We start from the raw sequence: 17,689 nt of genomic DNA on the forward strand, positions 1-17,689 counted from the left end.
GGGTCACATATTAAGGCTTTCTCTGGGGTTTGCCAGAAAATACTGAGTTGGAATGAATTCAGTACTGACTTCCTTACAGTTTACTGATGCAGGACTACATTGGGGTAGACTGGCACATATCTGTGGTACTTGGCTAGCACTTGGTACCCACAGCTTGATGGTAAATACCACCTGAACCTCTTCCAAACTGCAATGCTATGTCCTGAACATCCCAGAAGTACAGAGCCAAAACGTAGGGCTGGAAAGGCTGAAAGCACCCACAGATATGTGGAAAATCTGTAGAAGAGGAGTGACTGGATCTTAAATTTCAGAAGTGCAAGAGTAGATGTGCCATACGTTTTGTCCATACGGAACAGCATCACCAGGCTTACTCATACCACTATCAGCACAACCTATTATTGGTTGCCACATCTGACAATGAAGTCAGAGAAGCTATTCTGGGAAAATGTGAAGCAAATATATGGCTTATTCTTTGCATGTAGAAAGAATTTGTATGAGGGATAAATTAAAGACTTCAGTGTAAAATTACATGGCTTTCTTTTATTTTAGATACCCACCTGAGTGACACCTTTCCACATATAAGTGGGGAGCCCTCTACTACAATAGAGTTTAAAAGCAAAACAATAGTTTGCAAATACCTTCTCATGCATGCTAATATGGTAAAAAAAAATTATAATTTAGAAAGTGAACATATCTAGGGAATATTACCCTACTTGTTTTTATAATTTATTCACTTCTAGTGAAGTATTATACTAAAATGTAGGAAAAGAAAATTAAACTCCTAATTTGAGAAATATTTTGCTCTCCCACTCTCAATGTTCGTTAGCCTTCGTGCAACGAAAAAGACAGAAACTGACATTTCAATGAAGAATATTCAACAACATCATGTGCTTACATGTAAAATTTACGAAAGAATACACAAACTGAAAAAATAAAAAAACAAATGAAGATTTTTTCAAATCCACTCTTCAGACGAGGCAGAGTCCTGCTCAGAGATTTTACACAAACTTCTGTTTCCCTCAGTGTTTTAATGAAACAACATATGAACGTTCAAAATAAATTTTCATCAGTTTTCTCCCAAGAAATTCCCTCAGACAGAAATCATGAGAAATACAAACACAGAAATTCCACAGTGGGGAATTACTGGAAGCCTCAAGGACCTTCATCATTAACGTAGTCTATGGTAAATTTAAAAAGAGCAGCTATGGGGAACTCCATCCATCTCACTTCCCCTTCACTTGCTCCCTCACTGTCAGCCTTTTCTTCACCACCTCCAAAAATATCAAAACACCACATAACATATTCAGGGCCTTACCAGGAGCATGCTGCAACAGTAGTTTCTCACAGTTCTGAGGAAATTGTCCAAAAAAACTTAAGTACTTGGCTTCCTGCAGTGGAGCTTCAGATTTCAACGCCTATATCCCTCCATCACATTACCTGGACAGAGACATCAGATGACATTTAATGAAAATCACTGCATCCAGGAATATCCTGAGTTGGAAGGACTGAGTACTACTCGTGGATTCGCACAGGACCACCCAAAAATCAGACCATATGACTGAGAGTATTGTCCAAACATACCTTGAACTCCAGCAGCCTGGTGCTGTGCCCGCTGCCCCGGCCATCCCGTTCCATGCCCTTGGCTCTTGGTATCGGCAGGAAGTAATTCCTCGGTGATCTCTTCAACTTAATTTTTCATCTTTACCTTGAATATATTCTCCACCTGTATCTCACCAGCCTCAACTTCTCTTGTTTGGAGGATGTCTGCAAACAGCTCATCTGAGGAAGAGGGAAATGCCCTCAGAATTTCAGAATGGGTACATAGGCATTCTGCAGGCAAAAATAAAAGATAATCAGCATTCCTGTTAATTAGAAGTTTCAGTTACCTAAACAATCCAAGTAACTACATGGATGTATTACTTTTTCTTCTACAAATGTGTACTTTTATCCTGACCAGATTTTCTTTTTAACAACATTGGCAATCTTTTTCAGTACGTGAATTCTTTCCTTAAGGTTAAACCATTGAATGTGGGTGGGACACTCAACACTCACTGAATCTTTATTCTAATTTTACTATCAGACATGAACCTCATCAAATCTCAGCCTCAGAATTGTTTATAAAGGAAACGGCTTGCAAACCTTAATGAGGCAAATTATGGGGCCCCAATGCTATCGTCATTCCAAGAATTTATTTCTTTTTCAAAGGGAGTTTTGTCTGCACAAGGACAGGTGGTATCTGCTCTGGATATTTTAATTTCCTGCCTTGTTAATTTCCAGCAATAAATTTTGATGAGTTGTTGATGGTGATAAATAGTTATAATACTAGGCTATCTGCTTTAAGATGGCAGTCTTTATTTCTTTGTTTTTATTGCAATATTTCTAAATATCAACATTTAACTCCGGTGACATTAACCAGTATCTATTCTAGGAGGAAGGTTTGAGGCTTTCCTCTTACAGAAGCCATGGAAACAGTTTCTTTCTGTTCAGTTGAAACCATTTTGCGGACATTCTATAGCCTTTCTTCACATTGTTCTCAGTAGAACTGCACTCTGAAGCACAAATGACGTGAAACTGTTTTCCGTGCCATTGAAGGCACTTAGAAACTGAGCATAATCTGGTTTACCTGTATGGCTGTACTCCATCAGATCAGCATCATGCTGGCAGGACCGAGATCTGCAGCGTCTTTTTGGGTAGCCACTGAGTTCTCCTGGTAAGTTCTGCCTGACTGTAGTGGGAATGCTCCCTGTCAGTATCGGGGTCTTAAGGAAAACTGATGTTCTTCCAAAGTACAAGAGGTGTTCAAGTACAAGAACAAAGTACAAAGTACAAAGTACAAGATGGCATTGTTTGGCTGGACGTGTGGCCACACCAGCTGAGCAGGAAAGTTCCCTGAGTGGAGCCCTGAAACTTAATGGTGCTGTCATGCTGCTGCAATTAGCACCAAATCCAAAGCATGCGATTTGGAAGCAGGCAGGTAGGAGCAACGGTGCCAGGGAGCCTTTCCTTGCATGAAGACTTGACTGGAGATGGGGAACATCGCTGCAAGCGTTGCTTTGAACATGCAGCAGTGATCCGCAGGATGCCTGGAGGTGAGGGAGCAGTTTAATCCCATTTCTTCCTGGGTTAGCCTCTTTGCAGAGGCAGCCAATCAAGGCGCTATCCGTTGCTAATTCTGATTACAGATATCCATCTGCTAGATGCTGCACTCACCCCTTCAGCTCAGCATTGGCAAAGGCCCTTTGGCATGGTGGCAGCGCTGAGCTCTGGTTTGGATGGCATGCTCTTGCAAAGCTGCGAGCATCCACTCGCTACTCAGACCCTGTTACTCATGCTTCCGCGTGACTCTAAATCAACATTTTCTTTTAGTTTAAAAAATGCCTCACGGTCTGCCTCAACTATTGCAGAATGCTCATTTCCTTCTCTGCAGATGTGGAACCCCAGACAACTGCTGAAGTCCCTCACATACATAAGGTTCACCTCAAAATGCTGTTGAAACATGGAATCACAGGATGATAAAAGGTTGGAAAAGACCACTAAGACCATCCAACCACCACCAAGTCCATTAACCCAAGTCCCTTGGTACAACATCCTTGAAAATTTCCAGGAAGAGAGACTCTACCACCTCCCTGGGCAGCCTATTCCAGCACCTCACCACTCTTTCAGAGAAGAAATTTTTCCTAATATCCAACCTGAACCTCCCGTGCTGCAACTTAAAGCTGTTCCCTCTCATCCGATCACTGGCCACAACCTCCCTTCAGAGAGATGTAAAGAGTGATGAAGTCACCGCTCAGCCTCCTCTTCTCCAGACTCAACAGTCCCAGCTCCATCAATCTCTCCCCATAAGATCTGTGCTCCAGACCTCTCACCAGCTTCATATCCCTTCTCTGGACGCACTCCAGAGCCTCAGTGTCTTTCTTTTAGTGAATGGCCCAAACTGTGCTCAGTACTCCATGTGACGCCTCACCAGAGTGAAGGAATGGCGTACCCCACTGGGTTGCCTGGTAGGTCTTCCCTCCTCACACCCCTGTGCGAGCATTTGGAAAGGCAAAAGGGTTACAAAACAACTGTGGCACTGCAGAAACTCAAGTTTGTGCACGCATCACTCCTCCCAGCCTGACCTCTAGATGCCTTCCATTAAACATACGCTGCTTGGCACCTCTGTATGGAGCCGCAGTCGCCCCTCTCGAGGGCCCCGTGCCCGCTACATCGCCCACACGCGGAGGTCCCGCTCCGCTCCGCTCCTCCGCCCTCATCCCGGCTCCGTGCCGCCCGAGCAAATCGCATTGTCAGATGTGCCCTGATGTCAGCGCGCTAAGCCCGAGCCCCAATCTGCTCCCGGGGATGCTGATCGGCTTACGGGCCAGGAGTTTGCCCGCCGCCCTGCCCGCGCCCCAGAGCGGCCTCTCCTCGCCGGGCCACAGAGCGGAGTGCCGGCATGTCTCGGCCCGGGGGCGGCAGGGGGGCAGGCGGCGGGACGGCCCCGCTCGGCCGCCGGGACGCCTAGGGAGCGGCGGCGGGCGGCATGGTGCTGCTGTCGGGGGCCGGGGAGCAGCTGGCCGGGGAGCGGGTCTGCCCCGCGCCGGGAACCGGCAACGAGCTGCCCGAGGCGGAGAGCGGCGCCGAGCAAGGGGCGGAGGGGGCCGGCGCCGAGGGGCACGGCGATGAGGAGGAGGAAGAGGAGGACTTCGAGGAGTATGAGGACTTCTCCGAGCTGCCCGACACCTGCAGCATCGCCTCGGACGACTCTTTCTACCCTCCGGGGGGGCTGGAGGACGAGACGGAGGACAGCTGGTCCCTGGAGCAGGAGGACCGCGACAGCCCCGAGGCTCTGAGCCTCTTCCGAGCGTGCTGCACCAACAACGCCGTGGTGCTGCGGGCGCTCATCCGCCAGGGCCCCGAGGAGGAGGAGGTGCGGGAGACCGACCGCAACCGCAGGGTGAGCGGCACGGCGGGGACGGGCGGGGGGACGCGAGGGTTCGGACGTCGAGGTCCGGACGGCGATGGGATGCGCTCCTTAGGGAGAAGGGGGATGCAGTCCCACTTCCCGGCCGACAGCTGCGAGATTCTGACAGCTTCGCTTTGGGCAGCGTGCTAGGAGGAACGGCTTCTCTCGGCACGGCTGTGATGGCCGGGACCAAGCCCTCCTCTGTGCTACCGTCCCTCCCCTGCAGGACTTAGTGCCAGACACCTTGACAGTGTGAACAACCTCTCACACTTCGTCCCACATCTTTCTGCCTTTTTATCTTTTCATCTTTTGCTCTCTCTAAACTTCCAGCTTGCTTTCAGCACCTGCGCTGCCAGGCAGAGAGTGTGGGATTCCTGTGCTGATCACACTGCTCTGAGTTTTCATCGTATTTGTTTTGCTGCTGGCAGCCTGCTTTTGGATTTTGTGTCAGTACACTGTGATTCAGTTTTTGACTGTCGCTTGGCCAATCTCAGGGCAAGGCGTGCGTTTCACCGAAGCAGGAGAAAGCTCATGTTACTGGGGTGTTGGACTCCACTCACTTTTATGTCTACAATTTATATAAAAACTTTTAAAACAACTAATTTTTACTTGGAGTTTTCAAAAAAATATCCCCAAGAAGTTTCTCTGACTGGTTTGTTCATAGGATGGTTTGAGTTGGAAGGGACCCTAAAACATCACCCTAGTCCAACTTTCAAGCAATGGACAGGGACACACTACATCAGGGTGCTCAGAGCCCCTCCAGCCTGACACTGACTGTTTCCAGAGATGGAGCTTCCACCATGTAAGACATATATGACAGGAATGCATAGGCCTGAGCTCGGGCCCCGGCCTGTAGCAGAACTGTGTGATGATGGCCTTCATCAAGCGTTGCAGATTCAGTGCACCCAAAGTGCTTGGCCGTGGGGCAGCCTTGGGTCCTTAGTGCACAGAAGTGCCCTAGTGGCAGAGATTTTTCAAACAGATGTGAATGGGACAGGAGAAACCTTTCTGCTTGAAGCTCCAGGTGCCCAATGTGGGAGCAATCCACAAAACGAGCAGCCTGGCTGAACCACAGCACATTTGCCATTGGCTTTATGTGCCCAAGAAAACTGCTGATTCCTCTTCTGATGTTGTGCATCTATTCCCACTTGTTGTTTATTTGTTTTTTTCCCCCACTGTTGTTCAGAACATCAGGACAAATTCATGTTATTTTGCAGTAGAATAGCCATGTTTCTCAGAATTTCACCTGACAGAAGGGAAGTTTTCCTCAGCTCTTTCTTTTTCCTGTGGAATTTTTGCAGCTCGTAAATTTGCCCACTATTTGAAATCGATGCAAACGGCACATAAGCAAAACTTATTTGTACTGCCTAAAAATAACTTAATGAGTTACATTTTCCACTTATACTAATAAGGTTATTTTAAATTGCTCAAATTTGTACAATTAGCTTTCAAAGTCCATGATACTATTTGTTTACAATGCTACCTTGCATGCATTTATTGGAAATCTGGATACTTCCTTTTTTTTTTTTTTTTTTTTTTACCTTGAACAGATAAGATGAACTTTTCTTGCTCCTCAAATTTTGTTTCTTTTCTGTTAGTCAGGAGAGAGAAGGATCGCTTGCTTTTGGAGAAGTGCAGTGGTGAAGGAAGGGCTGACCAATTGAGTAAACTGTGTTCACAGCTCCAGTCAGATAACTTCTGTATATACTATGTACCTGGATTTGAACAATTTAATTTGTTTTCCTAAACAACAACTTCTTTTAAAGAGCATTGTGTTATGGGAGGAAGACAAGATCACAATGTGATTAGCAAAGTAATTAAACTCAGATCTCCAAATATAACACAAGGAAGAGACTTCCTAGTGGCTAAATCCTTAAAATGAATTTGGGAGTGAACAGCTGGAATTCTGGCATTGTTTATTTTTATATTTTGACCCCAGCCCTAAAGCGATCTATTTTGTGTGCAAATTTAGGATTTGGAAGAAATCATTTATGAAAATGCCAAGGTCTAGAGGAAACTTTACATATTTTTCTTGATGATTTTTATAGAAAGACACTGATTCCCTCCCTTGAGACTGTTTTCCAGGCCTCCACAGTGACTTTTCACAGGGTTTCTGCAGGAGCTGTCTTTTTCCGTGCTGTATTCATGAGCTGCAGGATCTCCCACGCAGGAACCACCTGTCAGGCACAGGCTTTCATTAAATCCACCTTCTCACAGTAAACATTAAATTCCCCATCCTTCACAACATCTGAGTTATTAGTCACCACATGTAGCCTCAGGACCGATGCCTCCCCGTGTCTCCTTTTCATTGTCACAAAGGAAACAGCAGTTTTTATGCCATGATCTGTAGCTGTCAGTTCCCAAAAAGGTTTGTCCCTGCATGTTCTGCAGCCCTGCTGGCTGGGTATGGAGTCCTGAAAGGCCAGCTTGATGCTGCTTGTTTCCTTTCCTCAGCAGGCCTGATAACAAAATATTTGGAAAACATCTACGACAACGCATAATAGAGTAATCGCAGATCAAGCAGGATTGCCTCTCCTAGCTTTAAGTATTTACCTGCCTCATGCTGGCAGTATTTACTGTATTTACCCGCCTCACTCTGGCAGTAAAGAGGTTTCTGCAAACATATAGGATAAGATGTAGTCTTGGCTTCAGTGAAAATTCCTGACCTGAATGGGACCAAAATGCCAGTCAGATAATGATGCTGCTTTTCACCGTGTGATGGGGGGACTGCTTTTCTTTCCTGCTTGCTAGCTACATTTCCAGATCTTTAGTATTTGCATTTCGTGAGTTTAACATAATATTAAATCCTGTCTGAAGATCAGGATTATGTATTCTCACGAAAACAGTTTCAAAATCTGGTGTTACCTAACCGCAGAATGAAATTTACCATGTCAGGCAATGAGGGATGAGAGAAAAAGGTGAAAAGAAGGCAAAGGACATCCCCACACCAGGTTTACAATAGCCACTGTAGCTTATCCTCGGGATGGTTTTGTGTTAACTACCTAAGTGGTGTAGTCCGTGTTACTCAGTGTGCTGAAAGTCTGTCTTTTAGGGTTGATATACATACCAAAACATTCTGCTGTAGTCGTCTTTGGCTTTTCATTTTTTAAGTCCCTGTTCAGTAGGTGTTTCACCCAGTTCCATGCATACTCAGGAACCACTGCTAGAAAAATACGTGCAATTAAACAGATTGTCGTGTAAGTATTATATAGTGAAGCTTGTGCATTTGTGTTTATAGTTGATTCCTCTTAAAAGGTGTGAAGACAAAATAATCTATGTGGCTCAGCTTGTGAACTCCTCCTTTCAGAAAATATTGCTAAATCCACATATGGGCACAGTTTGATTTTTCACATCAGTTCTTCATATGGGATGCTGTTAATCAGTGCTGCTCTGTAGCTGGTTTTCCCCCAAGGGGTGGTAGTTCCACGGCTCTCTCATCAAACAGACCTGGATTTGTTTCTTTGTTCTTCTCTCCTTTTTCTGTTGAAGGAAGAAAACTGATCTGGGGCTATTTTTCATGATCTAAATTTCTTTTGATTTCCTCTCTCATTAGTGGCTGATGCTCAGTAGAAAAACAAATGTAGAAAAACCTGGGGAGGGACAAGGATGCTTCAAATCTCTGGAAGTTAGTAAATAAAAAGTAGATAGCGATGTGCTGTCTAGGAATTTACTTGAAAAACTGGTGAGAATGTAAGAAGTCAGTCCAGAGAGGATGGAGCAGGAGAGATTTTCTGTGGGGTGAAGTGGAAACAGATTTCTATTTTCTCCTCCTTTGCTTGATGTAGAGCAGTGGGTTTCTGCAGAGGACTCTGTTTCCCAGGTTAGGTGCTGTCACCCTTCACAGGTATGCACATCTCTGTGGAGATGGCACCTGAATTTGCCCTTGCTAAAGGGATTTACTCCTAAAATTGTGATCTACTGAGGAGAACATAGAGCCAGTGGATCCCATTTCCTGGGCAAGGAAATATTGGGTTTGATAAGACTTCTGCAGAAATCACGTATCACAAAAGGTGTCAGAGCTTGTGTAGCGTGGTTGTTTTTGTTGCTTTTGTTTTCTCTGCGCAATGTTAAACTCCAAAAAGGAAAAATAGAGTCTGTAGAATTTTGTGATGGGGGATAAAGATCTTGCCACATAGCACTTTTTGGTTGTAGTGGCACATGGTGTAAGTGATCCCCCGTCAGAGAAAGGACTTGATGAATGTCATCAGCTACACTGGTGGGAAATTTTTTTCTTATATTCAGAGGCTGTTTCAGTTCCCTTGTGTTCTCATGTGAGCAATTGCGTTTATGTGGTGACGCTAAACCATAAAAGGGATTTTTTTAGGGTGGAATTAATTTTTAAAAGACCCGAAAGACAAAAGTTATCTAATTTAAATCCCTCAGAATAGTACAGAAAATCCCTAAATGCACACAAAAAACCCCATTTCCTGGATGTATTTACAAGTATATATTTAAAAAGGAAGTGAGTGAGAAAAATAAAAGACAAAGGATAATAATTGGCTAAGTACAGATGTTGCTTAAACCAAATTAGGAACTTTTCAAATACTGTAATTACAACTCAAGGAAAGCCATCAGAAAGGAGAGGATAAACCATGGAGAACACAAATCTAATTGTGTAGGGAGGAATTTGGTGAAATAGTCAGAGGGTAGATAGTGATAAGACAAGGGAGAATAGTTTTAACTCATGGAGGGAAGGTTTAGATTGGAAGTTGGGGGAAGTTCACAGAGAGTGGTGAGGTGCTGGAACAGGCTGCCCAGAGAGGCTGAGGATGCTTGGTCCCTGGAGGTGTTCAAGACCAGGTTGGATGTGGCCATGGGCAGTCTGGTCTAGTACCAGATCTGGAGGTTGGTGGCAGAACTTGATGATCCCTGGCGACCCTCCCAACCCAAGCCATTCTATGACACTGTGATATGATTCTATGGTACAGATAGGCACTTGGTGTCATTGTCAGAAGAATACGTGCAGGGTAGGTGACTACCTGTCCTTGTGTGTGTTCATTCAAAGAGACATGAGGAATGCCTTCCTACATCTGGCACAGAAACAAATCCTTTAAAATGGCTGATCTGCAGAAGAAATATTTGCATGGAACACCATTTCTATGGAGTAAAGGCAATGGTTAATATGGATTATGAGGGTGCTTAGAAGTAAATGGGAATGCAAATCTTTATCAGACCACTGGAAATGCATAATGAGACCTGCTGCATCCTCCAAGCACTAGGCAGGCAGTAAGACATAATTTGTACTTAGTGTCAAAAGCTGCATTAGCTAACAGATGTAGCTCATTCTGAAATCGACAGATTCAGATTTGAAGACCTCATCAACTTGAGAAAGTTGTACAAGTTTAATCTAATTTCAAGTGATGCAGCTTTTGAAGAAACCAGATGAAGAGCAGATTCTTCTAAGAACTTTGACAAATTGCTTCTTGCAAAGTGTATTGGACAGGAGAGAGGTTTTCAGCCTGACTGCAGCCCAGAAATAAAGGTCATAAAAATCTTTTATTCCAATTTAATCAGTGTTTCACATTAGTATCTTATCACCTATTTGGACTCACAGAGCTCCTCAGTGATGAGGTGATGGTCCTGGTTACCCACTTGAGTACAGGTTCACACCAAATGTAGTAAAATGCAACTGCGTCAAGCATCAAGTGGTATTCTGACCTGAGTTATTCCTGAGACATTTGTCATCAATAATAATGACAGATGTATAATGATGTTTTTAGTAGAACATGTCTGTAACACAGATAAGAAATGTAACCTAGGTATGCCTTACTGCATTTTTGCAGTGGTCTTTTGGGCTTGTTTTACAGTGCACAGTGTGGCACTGCTAATTCCTTCATCTCATTGTGAAATGCAAATTCATATTCTTAGCAGAGGACCGTAAAGGAATTGCTCAAGAAGGAACACCAGCTCTAATTTTCTCACGTAAATGTTCCTATGTTTCTTTTCTTGAAATCTTGTTGAGGTATAAAATTCTCTCCAAAATCAGGATTTAGATGAATTTTGAGTTCTTGTAGTTTGATAAAAGGGTTATTTGGAAGTAATGCGTAGGCACTGTATCTATCTAGGCAGCTTCAGACAGAAGTTCCTTTTGATGCTGAAGCTGCAAAAAGCAGTCTGAGAGAACAGGAGGAAAGAAAGAGACAAAGGAATAAAGGAGCTCAGAAAAATCCATGAAGAACAATTGTCTTTAGAAATTCAGTTTTAAACTCTGAAGTAAAAGAGATAGAAAAAGACAGTGGTATTTCTCTCCTCTTTGGTTATGTTGAAAATAAAGACTCCCTTTCAGAAGAGTTAGATTTTTAACTGAAACTTAGTACAGGCTTTGAAATCTCTGGGTCATGAAAAAGGTTACTTTTCCTTTTTGCTGTCAATCCCAGCAGTCATGTATCTTCTCGTAACAGGAAACAAGCAGTTTTTCATAATTTCTTCCTGATTCTGCTTTGCCTCACTGCAATTTAAGCATTTCAATTGTAGTTGTTCAACTTCATAGAAAGTTACCTTGTACAGAGCATCAGTAGTGTCAAAGGTGCCTTAAAGGGAGCCCAACTTTGGCCTGGGAATCCTCAGAGGATTTGATGGCATATGTATTTTCATTAACAGATTTTGTCTTATATTTTTAAAAGAGGATAAGATTGGTCCAAAATTAAATGAAGCTAGAGTTCTTTGCTGTTTTGTGGTGGCATGAAGGCATTCATTTTTGAGTTATTCAGTTATTTTCAGTGAGCACTGACGTCCAACAAACATGTGGCTGTTATGGGGAATCCCTGTATTGTTTCAATCCCAGTGTTTCCGCTGTTACTAACATGCATACTCGTGGAAGTGTTTAATCTCCAAGCACTGTTGTTCTTCTGCTTTCCCCTCCTCAAGATCTAAGATGTCTGATGCAGATTAGAAATTGTTTTAGTTGCCAGTAGCACTTCCTTGTGAATCAAAGATAACCCAAATGTCCGATCCTAAGAGTGTTTTGAATCCCTGAGCAAGGAGTGTTCCTTGAGTTAGGACAATATCCTGCGTAGACATCACTTTTCAGGCCTCATGCCTGACCTGAAACAGAGTACACGTCAGTGTAATTTTTTGGAAAGAAAGTGGAAGTTGAACAAGATGGCACTAGCACCCGATCACTTGAGAGATGTGGGTCCTGCTGAATTTCAGTAGACTGTAGGAAAGAACGTGGGTCCAAAGATCCAAAACTTCCAAAATTCTTCAATTCCAAGATGAGTACCAGTAGAATGATGTCTGGTTACTTTTCATATTAAGGATTTTGGTCTCAAGGTAGGCTGTATGAAGAAGAAAAATAAATTTTCTCAGTCCAACATCTGATACAGGAAGATGGAAACATCATGCAGGTGATGGTTTTGGGTACAGGCTGTATGACAGCAGTTCCTCATTCTACACCTTTCAAAGTCTTCGAGAGCTTAACTTTGAGTCCCTTCACATTTGTTGGTCCCAGTAGAGCTGGAAGCAGTGATTTGAGTTTTGCCTTCTGAAGGAGCACCGTCACCACTGGCAGTCTGAAGGGAGGGCTGTGTGTCCTTCCCAGCAGGAATCTTCTACTGCTTTTCCTTCTGCTATTGCAGTTTGCATAGATGAGAGGTTTGTTGGCTTTCTGCTCAATGTGGCTTACCCCTTTCTTGGTTTCAGAGGACATTTCAAAAAGGCTTTTGGGGCACCAGAATCACTTGTTGTTATAATTTTAGTAATGTGGCCTTGTGTGTGTGCTTGGAAATAATATCAACTATGAAAATAAATACTGATAAATGTTAAATGCAGGTAAGCAAAGTAGATTTTTGGCTCTGTCTAGGCATTCCAGCGGGTACATTCAAAATCTGTTCTACTGCTCAATAAGTGGTATACTGAAATATAAAAAAAAAACAAAGCCCTACTTACGGCTTTATTTTTGTGATACTCCTGTGTAACAGAGACTACTGAAAACTGGATGATTTATCACAATACTGTTATGTGAGAATAGTAATTCATTTTCATAGAGAAGAATAATAGTGAGACTCTTGCAGTACTGTAGAGGTGTTAGTTGCTTAGTGTCAGATGAACCTAATGCGCACCAGGTTTATTTTAAATTACATTTCATTAAAACACAATTTTCTTCCTCCGTAGAAAAGAGATACTTGATTACTAACTAAAATTCACCACTAACTTTGAAATAAAGATCGATTTGGAAAGTGTCAGCAGACTTCTAATGTGGAGGGTCACAGTGGATGAGCCCCTGTGGTTTGTGCATGGCGAGGTGTCTTTGACACTGGAGTTTGCATGCAGCCATGTTCACGTGGATGAAGAGTATCCACACAGCTAGGACTGGATCTGGCCACAAGTGCTTCAAAATCCCCTTCTATTTTATTTTTTTTTTGTCTTTCCAACACATTGCTAATTATTTTTCCCTGTGTTCTTCCTATATTGTCTGCCTTTGCACTGAAGAGTTAGGCTGAACTTTTGTCACTGAGGTAGAGTTGCACAGAAGACATTAAAAACTTCGGGTAGTGCTTTTAAATAGAAAATAAAATCCATGGATTATGTGACAGCCACGAGGAGCTCCCGATGGCTTTATTGAAGACAGGATTTCACCTTTAATGTTTTTATAAATGAAGTTACACTCAGAAGGTTATGCTGTTAAATAATCTAAGATGTCATGTCATGTAGATTTGGATTTACCCATCTCTAATGGCTCTTCCATTTAAGAAAAAAACCAAAAACCCTTCAACTTTTGCTAAATACACATTTTTTACCATGTCCAGTAAGATACATTAGGAAATAATTAAGTACCACCTGAAAGGGATAGTTGTCACAGAATTTGTAGTTGCACATCTGAAAGAGGATTAGCAATTCAAATCATATCCACTGTGGGAAAAATCCACAATGTGGAAATAGTTCCCTTTTTTCCCAGTTCTGTTATTTTCTATCATGTCTCCACAGGGAGTAATTTGAAAGCAAGCTGATTCAAAATGAGAATGACTCATGGTCGGGCTTTTATTGCTTCACACATTTTGGATGTATAATGTTTCGAGCCCAACCCTGCCATATGACTGGGGAACATGTGAAGACTAGCCATGTATTCTTAGAAATGTCTTTAGGTGTGGATGGAGGAAAAGCAAAGAACAAACTGTATCAGCCCTCACCAAGCCACAGTCCTCTGTCTGCTGACTGAGGGAGGGCTGACTCTTCCTTGCCCTCTGCCTGTCCTCTTTGGGAAGGATGCTGATATTATTTTTGCTTCGCTTCATTTTGCTGCTTTGGGAACTGGTGTTTTCTCCTGCTGCTGTAAAAAGAGTGGACATTTCTCAGCTCAGAAATCCTTCCTCATGAGAGTGGAACAGGGCTGTCCATGTATTCCTGAGCATAATTGTTTGTGGAGTAAAAGCCTTAACACAGTACTAGTAGATCATCACCTTGCTAGTACCTTACCTGAATTAAAATAGATTGTATACAGGTTGCTGAACACAGATGTCTTGGTGTGTTTACAATAACTATCTTCATACAAGTTCCCATGGAGTGCACTGAATGCATGACACAAGTGTGGAAAACTCACTGCAAAAGCAAGATAATTTAGTGCGACAGACCAGAGCTGCCTCACCAAGTCACACCTGTTACAAGAAGTATAGTTGCCTAGAGACTTTGACACGTTGCTTTTGAGTTTTAGAAATATAAGCAGATACCATGGGGTAATCATTTCATGAATGATGCGCATACTACGAACAGATCTTCCACTAGGAATGTGAATTCAGATATGAAAGAAAAAAAACGCCTGAAGGTTTCTAGTAAGGTGATGCTGCTCCTCTGTACTTCTTGAACATCAGATCTGGCACTGTCTGCTGTCCCTAAAGCTATCAGATCCAATAACTGTCTATCATGTGACAGCAAAAAGGACTGCTTCTTTCTGAAGAGTGATGAAAATTGTACTACCCTTGATAGGGAAAGTAGAAATGACATGAAAATTTGATTATGAATCTGAAAATATTGTAAATCTCCATAAGTCTACTGGCAATTTTGATCTTAAGCAAATGTTTAGACCAGGGACTTCTGGTGCAGAAAGCCACGTGCTGATGAAGCTCTACATGCCACAAACAGTTTAATGAGAATCGATGAATATATACAGAAGGAAAGATGCTACTATATCAATAATTTTCAATCTTGGGTGTAAAATCTATTTTCCTTGTTCATGAGTATAAAAAAGAGAAGGAAATTACAAATTGACAGGTGTCTGACAGAAACAAGACCTTGATATTTCCTCACTGTGCTTTGTAATATCCGAGTATGATGAATTAGCACACAGTTTTTAACTCAGAAATAGAAAGGATCATAACCTGAAAACAGTATTTTCTTTGAAATAATTATGGTACCCATTTCCTTCTATTTATGAATGAATCCTGTCTGAATCACTGTCACTGTGTGGCTTGATACCATTTCAGTGGACCTGCATGTCCTTCCTGAGGCACAGAAGGGGACTTGTCACTTAATCTGGTTTTGCCTCAGACTCCTGCAAAACAATTTGCTTTGTCCACAAGTGTTAAGGGTTGAGTAATTGCTAAAGGATCAAGGACTAACTTTGTAAAAATGACTCTGGTTCATTAATAGAGAGGAAATGTCTTTTTTGTTGTTGTTGTTTTCATTCAGTGTAACATATATAATTAGGCTACATGGCTGAAAAATTTGCATTTAAAATGTCATACATCACTATTAACTAAGTGCCAAACTTATAATAGAATATTTAGTTACACCAGCACATCCTGCCTTCCTTTTAGATGCATAAATACTCGTTTTGTTTTTATCTTCGCAATATTTCTTCGAGGTAAATCTGTTCCTTTGTTTCCCTTTCTTAGCAAAGTCCAGTGCTGTGGAGTTGGGAAACAACAAAAATGAAGAAAATTGTGTTGACAGGCCACCTCTGTGCAGGCTCAATGGGCTAGTCTCCAAGCAACCAAGTCAGTATCTTCCAAAGGTCCTCTTTAACCATTTAGGAATTCCTGTGGTTGTTAGTGAACCTTTGTTATATCTTTAGCAGAAAAACATGTCCAGTTTCCTAAGCTTGCCAACCTTTTTGCTTGGATACAGCAGATCAGCTCTGGCATCGTGTGCGACCTAACACAGTGCTGAGCTGATGGGAAGTGTCCTCCTATAATAGGAGAACAAAACATTCTGGGAAGCAACACACAGAGCTGAGGGATTTCCAGACCCATTTGCTAATTCCTTATTTTCTCAAGATGGCTGCAGCTAAATGTGGGATGGGACATAAATGAGATGAAATCCAGTATTGGTGAAATTAGATGCACATCCTAGATAAAGGAAGCTTTTTCATTGTTGAATGCATATCAATAAGGGCATTCAAGGACCTGAATGCTCGAACATCGGAAGAACCATTGTCACTTGCACTAACTGATGTTAATCTGAAGAGGCAAGCTGAAGGGCAAACATTATTTTCACAACAGTGGGTTCTTTGGTTGACAGTAGTGAAAAAACAAAACACCTGCTATATCTGGAAACCCTGTTTCATCTCTACCACTAATAATTCAGCACACATTTCCTCCAGAACATCAGTAAGTAGTTTCTATTTTTGTGAATGGCTTCTACTGATTGTTGTTACCATGTTATCCTCTTGTTGAAAAGAGGATGCTGGTTGTTGCTATATGAGATATTAGATATTAGACCAGGGACTTCTGGTGCAGAAAGCCACTCATTTTTAGTGAAGTATGTGAGGTGAATCCAGAGTTTCAAGTACATACAGGATTAAATACTAACCTTGTTCTGCCCCCTGTTATGTGGTACGAGGGCGGCTGACCTTCTCCTTTCTCCTTGTTTCCTCTTGGGGAGGAATATTTACCAGTTTTCTGGTCCATTCAGTCAGTTCCAAGATCAATACCACTTATTATTAGAAGATCTAAGATCAATAAGGAGGGTTACAATTAGAAGTGTCATAGAAGAAGAGAAGAAATGAGGTTCAGTGAGCAGGAATGAAGATATGAGTGTGTTCCTTATCCATTGATGTTATTAAACTTGATGTCAAACAGTGGATTAAGAGATTGGGTTTACTGCTCTTACAGCTTCTTTAGATCACAAGGAGAAGAAATAGAATTCTGTGTGAGGTGTGCAGGGCAGTCCTCCACCTCTGGTATCCCAAGAAGGGCATACAGTTGCTCTTTTTGTTGAGTATAGGGCCTCTGCGAGGAAGAGTTTTCATCCAAATGAGTTTTTCTTCATCAATATTAATTCCTTTGGAGTAGTGAAACCTTTGCATTTAGTGGCTGATTGACCACTGGTGGTCAGATCTCTTCTTGAACTCTTTCTTAACAAGGTTTGAGCCTGGTGTAATTCCGTAATGAGAAGGTTCAGAGAAACACAGGCTAAGTGAATTCACAGAAGTTGAAAAAAAAGAACTGGAACTTCTTGGGATGCCTTGTCTTTTGTAATATAGCTTAGAGGAGCTCAATGCCATGAGTGGGTGCTTGCAAAATCGTCTCTGGTTGTGTTTCTTCAAAAAGCTCCACAGTGTTGCACGGCAAGCCAGAGCTATGACATGAAATTTGACACTGAGATGAGCTCACCATTATTGGGGCAGGATCCTGATGTCAGTGGGAGGCTGCTGCTCTGCCTCCTGCAGCTGGTGGGTTGTGTTGCTAGTGATGATATGCCCTGAGCTGTTGACGTGGAGTGTGTGGTAGGTTCAAAAGAGCCTATGTCTGAATCCTCTCATTAAGGTGAAGTTTGCCCTTTACACTGTTTTCTGAAGTCAAACCTCTT

At 42.4% G+C, this 17,689-nt stretch overlaps 1 protein-coding gene across 1 annotated transcript in view; it reads left to right on the forward strand.

The window, feature by feature from the left end:
• Nucleotides 1-4,522: 4,522 nt before the first annotated feature.
• ANKRD33B (ankyrin repeat domain 33B) overlaps nt 4,523-17,689 on the forward strand; it is a 31,620-nt gene continuing 18,453 nt past the window's right edge. The window contains exon 1 of the mRNA XM_065751971.1: nt 4,523-4,936. Coding sequence (XP_065608043.1) covers nt 4,523-4,936 — 414 coding nt within the window. The remainder of the gene's footprint in view (nt 4,937-17,689) is intronic.

Source organism: Cyrtonyx montezumae, unplaced genomic scaffold (genome assembly GCF_038088225.1).
Source record: "Cyrtonyx montezumae isolate F1298 unplaced genomic scaffold, pur_monq_1.0 scaffold_8, whole genome shotgun sequence".
Lineage (NCBI taxonomy): Eukaryota > Metazoa > Chordata > Aves > Galliformes > Odontophoridae > Cyrtonyx > Cyrtonyx montezumae.